This window comes from Clarias gariepinus, chromosome 19 (genome assembly GCF_024256425.1).
Source record: "Clarias gariepinus isolate MV-2021 ecotype Netherlands chromosome 19, CGAR_prim_01v2, whole genome shotgun sequence".
In the NCBI taxonomy this organism is placed as follows: Eukaryota; Metazoa; Chordata; class Actinopteri; order Siluriformes; family Clariidae; genus Clarias; species Clarias gariepinus.
Window position 1 is genome coordinate 18769782 of NC_071118.1, and position 18349 is coordinate 18788130.

Consider the following 18349-nt stretch of genomic DNA (forward strand, 5'->3'; position numbering starts at 1 on the left):
GTGTGTGTGTGTGTGGTGTGTACACAGGCCATCACACAGTGTACATTGGCGTCAACGTGCCCAAGAGCTACCATCGTCGACGGAGACACAGGAGACGTTCAAGTAACAAAGAAAGGAAAGAAAAAGTAAATGAAGGAGTGAGCGACAGATCGGACACTGAGAATGTGGATGACTCTGCCTCCAGCATCCTCAAACCTCTTAGTGAGTTGCTACAAAACCCAGCATGCGCATACAGTATGCTTTCAGTCTCCTTCACAATGGAATAACTATAGTAATAACTTTGTTCACCGACTTAGAATGCGATCAAAAATTGTCACGATTAGGAAAAAGAAGAGCAATGTCATCTTTCTCATTCGTCTTTTCTTATGCCCATGTTGAAACACAACATGGCATAATCTACAACACGGCATTATTCACTTAGCAGCTTTTACCTGTGGTCATAACCAATCATATTCTGTCCTTTCAAACATTCCTTCCTCTCACTTCACACAGCCTGTTTAAGGCCGGACATTTACTACAACTTGGCATTGTGTATAAAAGGTGTAGAGCCAGCAAGGGGGGTTGGAGCGGAGTTAAGTTTGTTGTGCTTTTAAGATTTATGTAAATGAGAGAGCTGCCATCAATAGGGTGTGATGGTTTTTGAAATGTGATCCATGCGACCCACCACCAAAATTGTTTAACAAAAAGTAATGTCACAGTAAGAAACAGCAGTAAATCCCATCTCAGCAACTTTTTGTTTAATCCTCTTGTTCTTCATGTCACTGTTACCATACAGGTGATAGGTGATTCTCCTCCTAAGAAGTTCTCCGGTATTCACAGACCTATAGAACTGACTTTTTATGGACATGGAGTCACAGAGTTAGTTCATTTTAACAGATTTCAGTAAGCACACTAGCTGAAACTGCCGTGTTGTGTAACATGCATGACAGCACGACAGACAGAACCAGTTTATCAGCCAGGTGTGATCCTTGGAAAAAATTCTTCCAGCTATACACAGACAAACCTGCCTATCCTCCCTTTATACAGTGGTTTTTCTTTTCTTGTAAATGAACAACAAACATTTTTTTTAGTTTTTTGAATTAATGTCATCAATGTAAAATGACTAGGTTTCACCAAATTTCTCAATGATCTATAGGCTTGTTAAAAGCTATAATGACTTCTATAAGCAACTCTTGATAAATGCGTCTGCTTCATGCTGCAAATGTAAATAACCAGTGTTGGATGTAACGCGTTACAAAGTAACATTAGAGTACTTGGATTATTTTTTAATGTAACGGATAATCTAACACGTTAGGTTCGCTATTTATGTACTCAGTATTTACTTATTTTTTCAAAAATGTTTTCTGTTATTCAGCCAATTTATTTAATCCGTGAGCCAGACAGCAGTGATTCCGAGTGTTTGTGTGTGTTAGTGATGGGTCATTTTTGAATGAATCTTTAACATGACTCAGAAGAACGAGTAGCCTCTGAGAGTGATTTGTTAATTTTCTACAGAATTGAGCGATTCTTTCTTAATGACTCCTTTACTGTGAGTCGTTCGTTGTTTCGTCACGTGACTCCCATAGACGCTATGCAGTGCAGTACACAGGAAACAGGATTGAACGGTTCTCAACGAATCTTCAAGTCCGAGTCTTTTCGAGACTCCCATAGACTCAAAACGACAAACTTGTGATGATGGTAGAATAATTATAAAGGTATTGACTAAAACAACATGCATGAGGAATCACAAAGAAGTTTTTATTTTCTGCAATTGAAAAGTACTTTAACTAGTTACTTTTATCAAAAAGTAACGCTGTAATATAACTGATTACTTGTAGACAGTAATTTTGTAATGTAATTAGTTACTTTAAAAAGTAACGTCCCCCAACACTGTAAATAACTAAGCTATAATCAGTATAATCCATATACACTCACCAGACAGTTTATTAGGAACACTATACCAATACCTTAATTGAGGTTTTTATTGGTTTTTAAATTTTAAATACATTTTAAACTGATAAATAAGGGAGGTCTTGCAATACGAGCAGTACGTGATCAGATGGTCATAACTGACCCATTGGTTCATCTTTCTCGCGCGTTGCGGGATTGTGGGAAATTGTCTCCCATGCTTGGTCTCATTGCGTGTGTCATTGCATCCATAACTGTAACATTGTAACCATGTCTGTATGCTCGGAAAGCATATATTCATATATATATATATATATATATTTGTCCAAGTGTAGTGACTGTCCTTTAACAAATGTATTGCAATATCGGCCCTCGTGAAGAAAAAAGGTTAAAAGGTGTGTAGCAGTGGGAGCGATGATGCTGTTTAAGGACAAGGTAACCCAATATTTCCACGAAATCCTCGAAAGGAGGCAAAAGCGAGTGTCATTGGATAGGTTCCTTGTTAAAGTCACACACACAAAAAAAGATTTGTGAGCCAGAAAGCAGTGATTTCATTTGCGTGTGTGTGTAAAAGTTACCCTACACAGTAACTTCCCTTCGCCTCCTCCCCTTCTCTCTCTTGTCTTACTAACACCAGCCATGCGTATTTTAAAAGGTAAATTATGCTCGTAGTCCAAGGTTTAACTGTTCTGGGTAAGGTCTCTCTTTGCTCTTAAGCCTTAATTGCTCTGTTCCCAATTCTGTTGACATAACTGCACTTTTATGCTGCAAACTCTTGTTTTACCCCATTATAAATGTGTTTATGGTTATTTTATGAAGTACATGGAACAAATTTGAGACACCTTTTGCTTTTTGACATGGCTCATTATCATGATGTAGGTGTGTCAAAAGGTCTGTGCTTTGACTTTTAGGAGGCCTTTGCTTTGCCTTGATCTGTGTGTTTCAAGGCAAATAAATGATTTGGCAATTTCACAGCATATGCCCACGCACACACAAACAATCAAACACTCCCATACTGCCCAAGGTGTGGAGTCTGTGTGGTTTTAATGTGAGTATGAAAGACAAAGAAAAATAAATGTGGATATGTGAGGGAAGTACATTAACACCAAGGTGTTTTATTCCATATGAATGCAGCAAAGCCAGGTGGAATTTACTGCTATTATTATTATTATTATTATTATTATTAAAAAGATATTCCAAAGAACCAGACAAAAAAAGGGGCTGTTTCAGAAGGGTCAAATTATTATACATCAAGCAAAGGAAACAACTAAGGAGACTGCTGAAATTGACTGTAATTGGGTTACTTTGTCCAACAGTATTAAAAGTTAGTGTAAAAAAAAATTGTTGAAAAAAAATAATGAATAGAGATCACTTAAATTCTTGTTTAAAGTTGCATCCTAAAAAATCTAAAGCTATCAGAGCTACTGTACCTTTAACAGTGTAATAAAAGCATTTCCACATGTGATGAGAACTCACAGGATTGGGAATAAACATTTGTGTGGCCATAAGATCACCACTTGTTAGTGAGACTAATCAGAAAAAAGGCTTCAATTAGCTACAGGGAGCATAAAGACATTGAAGCAATGGAAAATGGTCATGTGGTGTGTTGAGTCCAGATTGACCCTATTCCAGAGTGATGGGTTTATCAACGTAAAAAGGAATTGCTGAATTGATGTACCCATAATGTACAGTATAGTGGCCGCAGTCAGGGGCGGACTGGGACCAAAAAGTGGCCCACATCATAATACATTGGCTCATTAATGTAGAGATATATTTTTAACACCAGTTACTAGTATAAAAATATTACACGATACAGAAATCAATGCTATTTAAACATAATTTTTAAAGTATCACTGAAAATATATTGGGTCATATTAGTAAAGCCAAGAAATGAAGAAAAGGACATCAAGAAAAACAACATATAAAACTATAAAGACAATATTTTATAAAGAATGGCAATAAAACTGAACAGGTAAGCTAAAATAAAATCAGTAGCACCATTAGCTCATGCTAGTAAACTAGTTACTTATTTTAATTATTATGGTAGTCAATATTAATTCGAAATTATCCTGAGAAACATTATTTTGAATTAATATTGACTACCATAATAATTACTAGCACGAGTTAATGTTGCTACTGATTTTATTCCAGCTTACTTGTTCAGTTCGATTGTGATTCCTTCCACTTGGCTCTGGTAGATCAGGGGAGAGGTGTTGGTCATCATCAGCAGGCACTGGTTCATCATCACTGACCTGCTGCACTTACAGTACAGCTTACACTGATGTGTGGTATATCTTACACTGCATCACGATGATACCCCCTGCGAAATGTTCATGATATCTCACAAACAAAAGGGCCAATTTTTATCAAAGTGTTAGGTGATACAAATGTGACAAATATGCGAAGAAAAAAATTAGAAAGGGGCAAATACTTTTTCATGTCACTGTACATGTAGTCAGATTGTTCCACTGGGATGAAACTGTGGAGGTATAGCACTTTCAAAATCATACTAACTTTACACTAATATGAATAACGATGAATGCTTTTTAACACCCTTGTGACTCAATAAGAGACAATTCAAAGCATATTTTTTAACACCGTGTAAATGATAAATTTTGGCAGTATTGTCTTACATCTTTTGAAATAAATCACAATAATGTCTCATAATGTCTCATTGTCCCAGAATGTCTCATTATGCTGTCAAACTATTTATACCGGGGGGCGTGTTTCAGAACACGGATGGAATAGACCAAACTAATTAATATTAAGGGAGGGCGATACATCCGCATGCGCAGTAACATAAACGCTCTTTGTCGGCAGTGCCCGTGAGATCAACGCAGTCATCCATATGCGTAAAAAAAGAGATGCAATATGATGGTTTCCGTCATTTTGTATATATTTGCGTACTGTTTGGGGCGCCCTACATTGGCCAGGGGCCCACCGGGAAAACTCCCAGTGCTCCAGATGGCCAGTCCGCCACTGGCCGCAGTGCAGGCTCTGGAGGCAAAGAAAGAAAGAGTTGTTTTGGGAGCATGAGAAATCAATTTCACACATGGCAGTTTATATGTTCATAGGCAGTCCTATGGATCAATTATGGCCATACATTTTTAGGGTAGATGTTTAGAACATTAAAACTGATGTAGAAATGCTTAATGTACAACAGGTGATGCCTGTAAAAACTTTTCTTGTGAATGAATTTTATTCAAGTAAAAGTATATACAAATTTAAAGTATTTGCATAAGATTCAATTATAAGTTTAATATTAATATTAATATTTTAGTTGAACTAAGAATTAATGTCAACAAATAGTTGACAAAGTACAGTAAGAGATACAATTTTTGACATTGGTTTTGCAAACATTCTAACATACATACCTATGATGCTGTATTGTTTATGGTTTTTTATGGTCGTTTTGTCCCCCTGCAGTTTCTCCAGCAGCCGAACGGATCCGGTTTATGCTGGGTGAGGAGGAAAGTGGCCCGTCACTGCCACAGTTATTCACTGAGCTCGATGAGCTGCTCACTACTGATGGCAATGAGGTTGAGTGGACAGAGACAGCAAGGTAACACACATACACACGCAAAATGATTGAGACTGATAGTATGAAGGTTGGCATTTGCCCATTTCAGGTAGTAGTAATTTTCTGAGTGAATAGTTTTGTTTGACCTAAATTCAAGTCACTCCTCTCAATTCATGTTAGCACCGGAACACTTACAGTAAAACACACACAGGCTCGCCATTCCATTTTTAAACCTTTGCAAATCTTTTTGTAAAAATATTTTTTATTAATTTAATTAAATGTAGTGAATTAAGTATAAAAAATAACAATTATAATATAAATAGGTAAAGGCCGTCCACTGAACTGTTCTGATATGTGTACAGTAAATTAAGCTTGAAGCCTGTAAATAAAAACAAATAATAAATTAATTCACAAACTCTTATCACTTAGTCACTGCAGATGTGTGGTTGAGAGAGAGAGGGAGAGACAGTCTTAAGCGCTTTAAGGTATCAGTCTGGGTGTAAATAAATTGTGTATACGTGTACACACATACCAGATGTGTCTCAGTAACATAGTGCTGAAGTCCCTGACCGTTATACAGGGGATTACATTTCTTTGCTCTGAAAAAAACGAGACTGCAAAGAGGCGCAGTTCTTAAGAAGCTTGTAAAATGAATTCTCTTTAGTTTTACCTTAAAAGGCTTTTGTGAGTCAGAGGATTAAAGTCATCGTACCAGTCATACTGCATGGGACATGAGCCACTCACTATAAAAAGTTACAGTTAAAAAAGGTGAGCTAGTTGTGATGGCTCCATGCTTACTGTTTCACTTCCAAAATAAAAAGGTCAAAATGTAAAAATTTTTTAAATGTTTATATCCCAGCACCCCCAACCTGTCTTGATTAATTAAGCAAGACCCATTCAGCTCAGTTGTATACAATGTCAAGCAAATAGATATGGGTTTATTTCTGTGTAAAAAACACATAGAACGTAGAAAACACAACTAAGATTTTCATTTTAAATTTGTCTTGTTAGAGCTTTTGAACAGTCAATATGTTGTCTTTAGAACAGAGCATTTTGTACTTTTCTGTTACTTGGACGTTTTTGTATGATTAATTTCAAGAGAGAGAAAAAAAGAGATCAATCATTGGGTCCAGGGTTGAGAGTTTGAATCTTGCTACTGGTCTGTGTGTAATGTTTGCAAATTCTCCCTGTGCTTAGTGGGTTCCCTCCCACAGTCCAAAGACATGCACAGCAGGCTGATTGGTGCTTTCAAAATGCCCATTATATGTGTTTGGGTGTGTTAACCTGTGCCTTACCATGAGTTGTCACCCCATCCAAGATGAACCCTAAGTTCCTTAGGATACGCACCAGGCCCACCATAATTCTGCACAGGCTAACCAAGACCATTGTGCACAGACTAAGCAAGATAAATAATGGATGGATGGACAATCGTTGGTAAATTACTGTGGTATAAGAGGAATAAAATGTCACTTTAGAACATACTGTTAAAGGAAAATAACTTTAGTTAGGGTGGTAATTGTATCACACAATCCTTTTTTAGGTTTAGTTTTTCCTTATAACAGCGCTACCTGTTGTGTTTTATTTCCAAGCTTTCCAAATATTCTTTTTAGTTTAATACTCAGTGATGTAATGATGTAACCAGAAATGATGTAACCAGACATGTGTAGAACACAAGATCAACTTGTTCCAGTACTTAATGAAGTAGACAGGAAAATTTGGAACAGAATTAACCAATATGTCTTTATGTGTGTGTTTGTCTGTAGGTGGATCAAGTTCGAGGAGAAAGTGGAGAAGGGTGGAGAGAGGTGGAGTAAACCTCATGTGGCCACTCTGTATCTGCACTCACTTTTTGAGTTGAAGAAGTGCATAGAGAAGGGAACTGTCCTGCTTGACATGGAGGCTAACTCACTGCAGCAGATTGTCGGTAAAAACTCCACTGCAAATTCTGTCAGCACTTTTTTTAAAGCAGCACACATCAGCCAATTACTTACAATTACTTAAATTCTAGACAAATACTAGTATGTATTATTACTACTCTAAAATCACAAGATAAAAAAGAAAATATTTTAATTTCACTAATACCTAATCAGCCATAATATTAACAACACATAACATTACCCATCAACATTGATTATCAATTATATATCAGTAACCTGGTGACAGGATTATGGGCACCCAAATAGGGGACGAAACGCTGTGGGAGCAAAGGCTAGTGGTCTGATCCAATCCCACAGAAAAGCCAATGTAGAACAACTCACCTGGCTATAATAGAAAGGCACCAGATCAACCAGTGCACCATAGCCTCGTCACATATGGGCCCTCCAAACCCCTCAGATGCCAATCCAATTAAACCTTTATGGGATGTGCTGGACAAAAAAAAATGTTCCGTAAAGGGACAAATCAAGGGTCTGCTGCCAAAGTCACCCCAAGAGGTCTTTTGGAGTCATGCCCAGAGGGGCTAGAGCCACTTAGGTGATTATAATGTTATTTTATGTTATGGCTGATAGCTGTATTTAACAAGAAAACAGGGTAAATAGACTTATTAAGTTTAGTTAGTCTTACAGTTACATTGGGAAAGAAAAATAGCCCAGGTGAGTGGGCTTTTTTTTTTCTCTGTTTTTGACATACTCTTGTTCATCCTTTCAGACATGATCACCGATACTCAGATTGAGTCAGGGCTGTTGAAGCCTGACTTGAAGGAAACGGTTACCTACACTCTTCTGCGTAAACACCGCCATCAGACAAAGAAGTCCAACCTGCGCTCGTTGGCTGACATCGGCCGAACTGTATCGAGTGCAAGCAGGCTGTTTTCAAACCAAGAAAATGGTAAAATTCTCTTATTGATCTACTAAACTACACCTACTATCAGTTTTAAGTTTTTAATCACTAATGTAAACTTCAGCTTTACTTTTCTTTTTTCTCTTTTCTTGTGTCTTTACTTTTCTCTTTTCCAAATGCTATAACTTTTACCAGAACAGATATTCTATTGTTGTGTCCTCTATACCAAAAATCAGGGGATAGATGGATATTTAATTGAGGTTTATGGTGTACCCTAAAAGCATGATGGCATTTCAAATAGCCTCTGAACTGTTATGTTGAGAAGCAATCTTTCATACTGCTAGTTAACCTGAGCCAATCACTCAGCCACCACAAGCTACAAAGCCTACAATCTTCTAACGTAAGGCCAAATACCAAATCCCATTCTTACAAGGATCAAGGGCACTACTTGGTGTGAAAAATCTATACCCTACATAGAGCGCACTAGCTTTGCATTTTACATATTTTTTTTTCCTGGAACATTACTGTAGCTGAGGCAATTATAAAGCGGAATAAGTGGAGACGTAGAGAGAAATTTTATGAAATTTTCAGGAATGTCCGCCACCTCCATGCTTTCTTCACCTTATCCTTTGGCTAGGTAGTACCAGTAATATTTGAATGCTGCTTTCACCTACAGTATAATTATACAGTATGTAATATTGGGCTCATAATCTGCAATATATATGCAGAAATAAATGTCTGTGTATAAAAAGAAAAGAAAATTCAGGTGATATAGAGCATTTTCTGCATAAACCTTTTCTCTGCTTTGTGATCTAACCTTCCTCTGTTCTTTTTTCCTTTTCCTTCACCCTCCCTGTCATCGTTTGCTTTTGTGTGTGTGTGTGTGTGTGTGTGTGTGTGTGTGTGTGTGTGACATGTCAGTACGTATGTCTGTTGATCACTCTGTGCCACGCTTAAGCCTCTCTGAAATTGAAGGCCAAATACAGATGCAGAGAAGCAACAGCGCTGGTAGACTTTGTAAGTCTGGAGCAATGATTAAATCAACTTTACACTTTTACACTCCTACAAGGCTTAATGACACACAGGTTATTCAAGTGTGACTAATATAAAAATTAATACATTATGGATTTTTTAAGAGAATCCTTAAAAAAAATCTTCCTACTACACAATTTCAAACTGTTAAACCTATTGTGGTCAAATTCATTAAGTGAAATAATTCACTACAAACGGATTTAATGCTATGTTCCCACAGACACACCGAGGAACATCTGTACATCTGTTCCATTGCTCTTCAGGGGCTAAAAATCTGCCTTTATGACTCTGATGAAATTAAATTTATTTTCATTCTTATAAAACATTATGCGACTTTACATGCAAAGAAAATCCAGACTTAGATCTAGATAGATTTCCTGATGGGAAAGAACAAGTAACAGTAATAAGGGAGTACAGACTAAGACAGAATAATATTAAAACTTCAATTTCAATATTATTCTAATAGCCATGTCTTTCACTGACTTGAATGTCCCTGAGCCACTGGCACACACCCTGATCTGCTTAGATGTTACAGCAGTATGCTTAACTACTCCTCTTGATATTTGTTCAAACCCAACCCCTTTTACAGCTCTGCCATGATTTTCATCAAGGTTTAGTCTGCACTGAAGTTTAAATAATGACAGAAAATGCATAACACCTTAATCTTATGGCTTATTTGTTTGGCTCTTATATCCTAGTGCAACTAATGTTGATTATTGGCACAAGATTAATCACACATAATTATCTGCATTATTTACACAGAAAGGTAGACAGCCTGAGCCACACTTCTAATCCTGCAAGTCCAGCCTATTATTAACTGGCTAATAGCGTAAGATCTCATCAGCTGATTAGTGGTTTGTACAAGACGTATCTTCAGTTACAAATTTACACTAACGTTTAGTCTGTTCTGGAAAAAACTGGCCATTGTAATCCTAGTTTAAATTAGCCTAGCACCCTTTAATTTCCATACTCACAGAGATCAATGAATCATGAACCTTTAAGACTGAAGTATAAATAATAAACGTGGCAGTAAATACTGTTGTAGGGAAAGACTGTTGGTGTCCGTCTTAATTTAGGGAAAGACTGTTGATGTCTGTCTTAAATCAAAATGAAGGTGCATATAAGCTTTGTCAAAATAAAAGAAGCAAGTTTTGATACTATTTAAACAACTTTTTACAAAAGGAATATTCAAATCTTTTGCAGACTGAGTTTCTTATTCATAAGAAGGATTTCTATAAATATTAACAGCTCAGAAAAAAGGGTCAACTAAAGACAGAAACAATACAGGTCGAAAAGATTTTGGAGAATGTCACCTTCTCGAAGGGGAAACCTTTCAGTTTCGTTGGACTATTGTAGTTTATTTCTGCCTCCACTTAATTAAAGTATGTCAAAGGGTCCTTGGTCCCTTTAAGGGATGACCAGTGAGGACAGATATATTGCAGCATTTTCCTGTTATTCTAATATTATTTTAGCAGCTTTGAAGCTTGGCTGCAAAGTCAAATTTACAGATCAGATGATTTGCTGTGGTGACCCCTTAACAAAAGCAGATGAAACAATAACTTTATTAAGCCTATATGTTCCTGCTTTGCATTATCACATTTTTGCCAAGAATATCCTTTGTCAGACATCTGTGACGACCCCTGAAAGGGAACAGCCGAAAGACAAAGGAGAAGACACCTGACAGCCCAGCTGTCAACAGCTGATTATAAATGTCACTATGCACATTTAGACTCTACAATAAGCGATAGTAGGCCGTGACACAAAGAGAGAAAAATAAAATGAATAGAAATCTGTAAATAAAAGTTTATATATGGAACACATTACTATTTTATAGTTTATACCCATATAGAGGGGTTAAACATTGTTACATTTAAATATTGTATGTATTATATTGTTTAAAAGCTTTCTTTATATTGGTTTTTAGTTCTGTTCCTGTTCTGTTGACTGATCTTACCTCTGTCTTATTCATACAGGTAGTCCATCTACATTGCCTCTCAACCTGACCTCCAGCAGCCTTAATGACCTCACCGACAAGCCAGAGAAGGACCAGGTAAGACCACCAGTGTGTCTATAAGGAAGTTATTGTGTGCCTGCATGTTTTCTGAATCCATGTGTAAACCTCACCTCCCTCTTTACATTTTTGTCATCCTTTCCCTTCACAACCATACAACTAGAATATTAAAGGATGCTACCTTTAACTTGCTCTTGATCTTGATCTATAAGTTGTATTTATTAAGGCAGATTTCTATTGTTATAGAAGTTTAAAATGTATGAGACCTATTTCAACTTTTGTCAGGAATGCCTGTCAAAAAAAGGTGAGAATTGCGCTCACATTTTTTTTGTTTGACATTTCATTCTGTCCTCAGAATCTCTGGATTTTGGAATGTGGCTGTGGGAATTTTCTCATTCAGCCACAAAAGCATTACTGAGGTCACATGATAATGTTAGTCCATCCCACAGGTCTTCACTGGAGTTGAGGTTCAGGCAGGACATACAAGTTCTTCTTCAACATCCTTGGCAGAACCATGTCTTCACATTTTACACTGTAGCACTTTAATACTGTAACAGGTTTGAGCCTCTTAGTTGTAGGAAAACTGCAATGCTCCTGTAAACAAAGAAGTCATATATATATATATATATATATATATATATATACACTCACCTAAAGGATTATTAGGAGCACCATATACTAATACGGTGTTTGACCCCCTTTCGCCTTCAGAACTTTGTTAATTCTACGTGGCATTGATTCAACAAGGTGCTGAAAGCATTCTTTAGAAATGTTGGCCCATATTGATAGGATAGCATCTTGCAGTTGATAGAGATTTGTGGGATGGACATCCAGGACACAAGGCTTCCGTTCCACCACATCCCAAAGATGCTCTATTGGGTTGAGATCTGGTGACTGCGGGGGCCATTTTAGTAAAGTGAACTCATTGTCATGTTCAAGAAATCAATTTGAAATGATTTGAGCTTTGTGACGTGGTGCATTATCCTGCTGGAAGTAGCCATCAGAGGATGGGTACATGGTGGTCATAAAGGGATGGACATGGTCAGAAACAATGCTCAAAGCCTCTTTTTTCTATTTGTAGTGGAGATGTGTGGTACCTGGTGGGGTCTTCTGCTGTTGTAGCCCATCTGCCTCAAGGTTGTGTGTGTTGTGGCTTCACAAATGCTTTGCTGCATACCTCGTTTATTATTTCTGTCAAAGTTGTCTCTTCTATTAGCTTGAATCAGTCGGCCCATTCTCCTCTGACCTTTAGCATCAACAAGGCATTTTTGCCCACAGGACTGCCGCATACTGGATGTTTTTCCCTTTTCACACCATTCTTTGTAATCCCTAGAAATGGTTGTCCGTAAGAAATCCCAATAAAAAAACTGAGCAGATTGTGAAATACTCATACCGGCCCGTCTGTCACCAACAACCATGCCACGCTCAAAATTGCTTAAATCTCCTTTCTTTTCCATTCTGACGATCAATTTGGAGTTCAGGAGATTGTCTTGACCAGGACCACACCCCTAAATGCATTAAAGCAACTGCCATATGATTGGTTGATTATATAATTGCATTAATGAGAAATTGAACAGGTGTTCCTAATAATCCTTTAGGTGAGTGTATATTTATATAGGGTGGGCCATTTATATGGATACTTTAAAATGGCCACCAAGGTCACCACCCATCTTGAAAAGTTTCCCCCCTTACATATACTAATGTGCCACAAACAGGAAGTTAATATCACCAACCATTCCCATTTTATTAAGGTGTATCCATATACAGTAAATGGCCCATTTACTGTATATATATATATATATATATATATATATATATATATATATATAATGTGTGCTTCCAGATTGGAAACAGTTTGAGGAAAGTCCACATATGGGTGTCATGCTTAGGTTTCCACAAACATTTGCCCATTATGGTGTACCGCAACATAAACAGCTCTTTTTCTCAAATTGTCGGAACGCAACACACACAAAATTAAATTTCAGTGAATATGGGACTCTTTCTACATTCAGAGCTTCACATAATACTGTACCTCTGTTTCATTTAGCCTAGTTTGGACGAAGTTTCACTTTCCAAATCGAGGGGAATTGGTTAATCTCTCCCTCTTGCGTCAAAATCCTGACAATCGTCCTGTAAACACTGCTACTGTACAATTGCACTTCTGGGGTCATTATGCTGATAGCCACTGATAACCTGTTTTCCAGCATTCATAGTTAAACATTCACACACAAGATAAAGCATGGTGAAACTGTAATTCAGTGCTTCAATGTATGACCTTTAGTAGTACACATCTTTTGCTTACAGAATTTTAGCAAAACACCTGTGTGACTTAATAATGCGCCTGAATGACTGGTGCAAAAGCAATAGAGAAAAATGTAAATAAATAAAAACATGAAGGACAAATTATTATTGAGGACACTGGCCTAGGCTACTGTATTTAAAGTGGTTTATTAAATATTCTTTTCTAGAGATGGGTAAAAAACTATTAGGTTGCGTATACCATATATCCTCAAAAGATACTGTATACAGTGAAACCTCGGATTGCGAGTAATGCGGTTTGCGAGTGTTCCGCAAGACGAGCAAAGATTTTTAATAAATTTTGACTTGGAAAACGAGCAAGTCTTGGTTTATGAGTACTGAGTATCATGTATCACTCATGCGCTTGTTTTGACGCCAGCGTCACGTGATCACAACTGAGCCAACGGTTTTTCTCTCTTTTGTGCTGCGGAATTATAGGCAATCGTCTCAACTGCTGGGTCATAGTGCTCGTCTTTCACTGGTATAATCAACATCCGTGCACGCGTGTACTGTTTATTATAACACTGTGACCACATGTGTGTGTAAAACATATTTTATTTTGTGTTTGTAAGCGTGTGTGTACAGCGCGCATGTACTGTTTCTTATAACACACATGTGTGCGTGCGTATAAAGCAAAAGAAAGTCTCATTGGAAGGTTAAAAATCCACTTTCTCCCTCTGTCGTTATGTGTGCGCGCGTAATTTAACACCGTGCCGGGTCCCACACTCTCCCTCTCTCTCTCTCTCTCGCCTTTAGTGTGTGTGTGTGTGTGTGTGTTTGTGTGTGTGTGAAGCACCCCTCTCTCTTCACAGACACACACACACACACCCTCTGCTTTTCACAGAAACACTGCTCTGTCGCGATTCTTTTCAAAGGTAAAGTGCAGGTTAATTTGTTTGTTTGTTAACGTTACAGCAGTGATTTCGTTAGTATGCGCTTACACGAGTGTTATTAGCGATGTTCCTTGTTAATTTTTACGACAAAACAGACTTTCCGTGAATGTGTGTTTATGTGAAATTCAAATAAGAAAGGAGAAAGGTTTACTGTGTAAGAAAGTCTCATTAGAAGGTTAAAAATCCATTTTCTCCCTCAGCCTCTCTTATGTGTGTGCGCGCGCGTAATTTGTGCTGGTTCACACACTCTCTCTCGGTATGGGAGGGGCATCACACACACACACACACCTGCGCGCGTAAACGGAAACACGTACATGTCGAGATTTACCTTTTATTTTTTAAAAGGTAAAGCGCAGGTTAATTTGTTTTATTTTTACTTTATATTTTGTGTTAATTATTTTTATGTATTTATTTTTTTGGGCTGTGAAACGAATAATTTGAGTTTCCATTATTTCTTATGGAAAAGGAAAATTTATTTACGAGTGTTTTGGAATACGAGCCTGCTTCCGGAATGAATTATGCTCGTAATCCAGGGTTGTACTGTATTTTTTATTCTTTTTTTTTTTGCACTGAGGTTGTAAAATGTTGCCTTTCTCCAAGTGGTGTGCTCTAAACTATTTACATATCACAGCAACGCATGCATTAGGAAATTATTTGCTTAGTTTGTTTAAAATTTTAAGGATGTCTGAAAAAAAATCTGGATATTTATAACATTGTGGTGAATCACAATACAAATCGAATGGGCACCTAGGTATTGTGATAATATCGTGTTAGGTGCTCCCTGGTGATTCCCACTTGACTAAAGTGTCAGTAAGAAATTGTAAAGCCGTCTTTAGGCTTCTCAGTTCCTCTGTGTACACGTTTTTGCCTATTTCTTTGTTTTATCACATACATAGCTGAGTATCTGAGCAGTCCTAACTGCTTTGTGCAAAACAGAGTTTTTTTTCAGATATTTTGTATCCTCGTTACTGTTGATTAAGATGGTGACCATCACAGAACACAGTGTAATTTTGCTTTTCTATCAAAGACCTCATGTCTTAACAACAATACTGTTGTGTCTTATCTCCATTTGCATGGTTTTTGTGGTTTTTTTTTTTATTTATTTACTGTACTATGTTTCCCTCTATGTGCAGATGAATAATAAATTCATGAAGAAGATTCCACGGGATGCAGAGGCCTCTAACATTTTGGTGGGGGAAGTAGACTTTCTGGATTCTCCTTTCGTGGCCTTTGTACGGCTCCAGCAGGCCGTCCTGCTTGCAGGGCTTACTGAAGTCCCTGTGCCTACACGGTAAACTGAAATTTAAATTTAACCAGCTGGGCTTGTATAAAAAAATAACTTTCTGTTTAATCTGACTGAACTGTAAGGCTATGTTTTAGAAGAGTTAAATAATAGGAAGCAGGTAAAGGTCATATTTAAAAGAATCATGGGTAATTTAGAATTAAATGTCCATTAATATTGTTTACCCACAAAACAAATTATGAATTAAAGAGTAACACATTAATTAATCAATCAATCAATCATTCAATCAATTAATTAATCACTGTGTTGTATAACTGAACAATGCATTTTTAATTTTTTAAGGAAAATTTGATTTATCTTAAAAGTACAAAATGCATTCAAGTCAAACCAGGCCTTGTAATGTAAAATTTTGTAATTGAATATTTTCACCCTACCGTAGTTTACATTTTGGATGACATCGTTATTACTTGCATTGTACTATTATTTTCCCATGCAGTACTGTTATCCTGTTGTACTTAAATACAAAGTTTGTTGGTTAATGTATTAACGGTAGAAATGCATAATGTACTGTACACTACAGATATCACTGGCAGGACTTTGAAATGCAAACACTTTCTGAAGTACACACACAATGCACGTGGAGGGGTGTTATGTTACAGTAAATCAAAAACATTATCATTTCTGCTAAAGTGCTGTGTGATAAGTTGCAGTGGAAAGTTTCATATATGCTATGATATGGCTTGTGGTAGCTGAGAACCTCAGATGACGTTGAGATCAAAGCACAAATTCAGTCTAGTGTTAAATGAAAAACTTGTGGTTTAATGATTAGTATTTCCTGTTTCAGTGGATTATAATTAAATAATAACCTTTACCCCACGAGTAAACTAGTGTTAATAAACACTTTTCTGATTATGTGATGTATTATTTAAAAACAAAAAAACTATGAAATAAAACCTTACATTTCGTGCATGAATATGATTTTACTTTTATTGTTTTTTTAGATTTCTGTTTGTTCTCTTGGGGCCCAAAGGAAAAGCCAGATCATACCATGAGATTGGCCGAGCCATTGCTACTTTAATGTCAGATGAGGTACAGTATGTCTGTGTAATGCTTTTGTGGATATGGAGAATGCCAGGAAATGCCCCCCAGCAAGTTTTGTTTGATGATGTACTCTGGTACTCTGAGTACTGTACAGCTAGAGTCGGTTGATGATATACCACGCTTGAAATTATGTTTAACTGACTGTCTTTGATTGATGAATCACAGATTGATAAATTCATTTTAATTTAATGAATCAATTCTTGTAATAATAAATATTGGCATGTCATATTCATTTAACACAGTGATCAAAGTTTTTAAGCTTTGTGTTTCTCTCGCCTTTAGGTGTTTCATGACATTGCATACAAGGCTAAAGATCGTGCAGACCTATTGGCAGGCATCGAGGAGTTCCTTGATGAGGTCGTCGTGCTGCCCCCAGGAGAGTGGGACCCTGACATCCGGATCGAACCCCCCAAATCCCTACCATCCTCAGACAAACGGTGCAAACTTTGTGTGTCTTTACACTCAGTAACCAGCCTAAAATGATGTAAAAGTGAACTGTAGTTATAGAGGTTTTGAGCTATATATATATTGTATTAATTTGTTAATCCTTATTTATATAGTAAGAACAACCTAGCAGGAGGAGGTGGGGGTGGAGATGGATCCAAGCTTAATGGCGATGCTTCTATTGAAGGTGGTGCAGGAGGAGGTGGTGGAGGTCACCATGTTGGAGATGAGCTCAAGTTCACTGGCAAGTAAGTGATGTTTGGCCTGTATACTATTGCTAAGACTGCACTAGCTCATTGACTATTGTTTTCCTTACTTTCTCCTGACCTCCACATCTCTCTTCTCAGGTTTTGTGGCGGTCTGATTCTGGACGTTAAGCGAAAGCTGCCATACTTTGCAAGTGATTTTTATGATGCACTGAACATCCAAGCCTTGTCTGCTACATTGTTTATTTATCTGGGCACCATAACCAATGCCATCACCTTTGGCGGCTTGCTCGGAGATGCCACAGAGAACATGCAGGTACAACAAAAAAACTATTGCTCTGCTAATTAAGCTAATGAGTTACTGTAATGTGTTTTACTTTGTAGTGATGGGGAACACAGGGTCTATCTTTGCATGCATGTCAGGTCTGTCTATTCTGAAATTCAGAGACTGGCTGATGTAACTGTTGAAAAAGCTGAGATTTTAAGATACTCTTTTTATTCCCACATGGGTGTCTCAGTGTCTATTGATGAGATTTTTCTCCATCCTAAAACAATGACCTTCATTAATAATGATATAATAATGAAGGCATAAAACAGAATGACATTTGCAGCAGATTGGTACCTATACAAACATCATTCATTAAAACTGACCTCGTTTCAGAAGTAGGCAGTCCAGTCATGACTCTGGTGTACTGAGAAAACCTTCTATCTTGATGGTCTCCAAAGACTAGTGAGACATATGTACATTAGTGTAGCAGGGGGTTATATAGAGAAATTAAGGTAGTTTTTATTTATAAGAGGTATGTGTGGTGGTGTATCTAGCCATGTGGTCCGGAATTAGAGGTTTGTGACATCTATTTAGGTATTTTGGTGCTCTCTAACTCTCAAGCTAAGAAGGATTAGCTTCACTTTAAATAGTGGTGGATTACAAAGTGT

General features: G+C 37.2%; 1 protein-coding gene across 3 annotated transcripts in view; it reads left to right on the forward strand.

The window, feature by feature from the left end:
• Positions 1–18349, forward strand: part of slc4a4b (solute carrier family 4 member 4b) — a 47265-nt gene that overhangs the window by 16707 nt on the left and 12209 nt on the right. For 2 of the 3 annotated variants that reach the window (XM_053478090.1, XM_053478092.1), the window contains exons 3-13: positions 28–201; positions 5314–5449; positions 7171–7331; positions 8054–8233; positions 9107–9202; positions 11191–11267; positions 15553–15710; positions 16664–16751; positions 17046–17200; positions 17324–17455; positions 17555–17729. In XM_053478090.1, coding sequence (XP_053334065.1) covers positions 28–201; positions 5314–5449; positions 7171–7331; positions 8054–8233; positions 9107–9202; positions 11191–11267; positions 15553–15710; positions 16664–16751; positions 17046–17200; positions 17324–17455; positions 17555–17729 — 1532 coding nt within the window. The remainder of the gene's footprint in view (positions 1–27; positions 202–5313; positions 5450–7170; positions 7332–8053; positions 8234–9106; positions 9203–11190; positions 11268–15552; positions 15711–16663; positions 16752–17045; positions 17201–17323; positions 17456–17554; positions 17730–18349) is intronic. The other variant, XM_053478091.1, reaches the window with a different exon arrangement.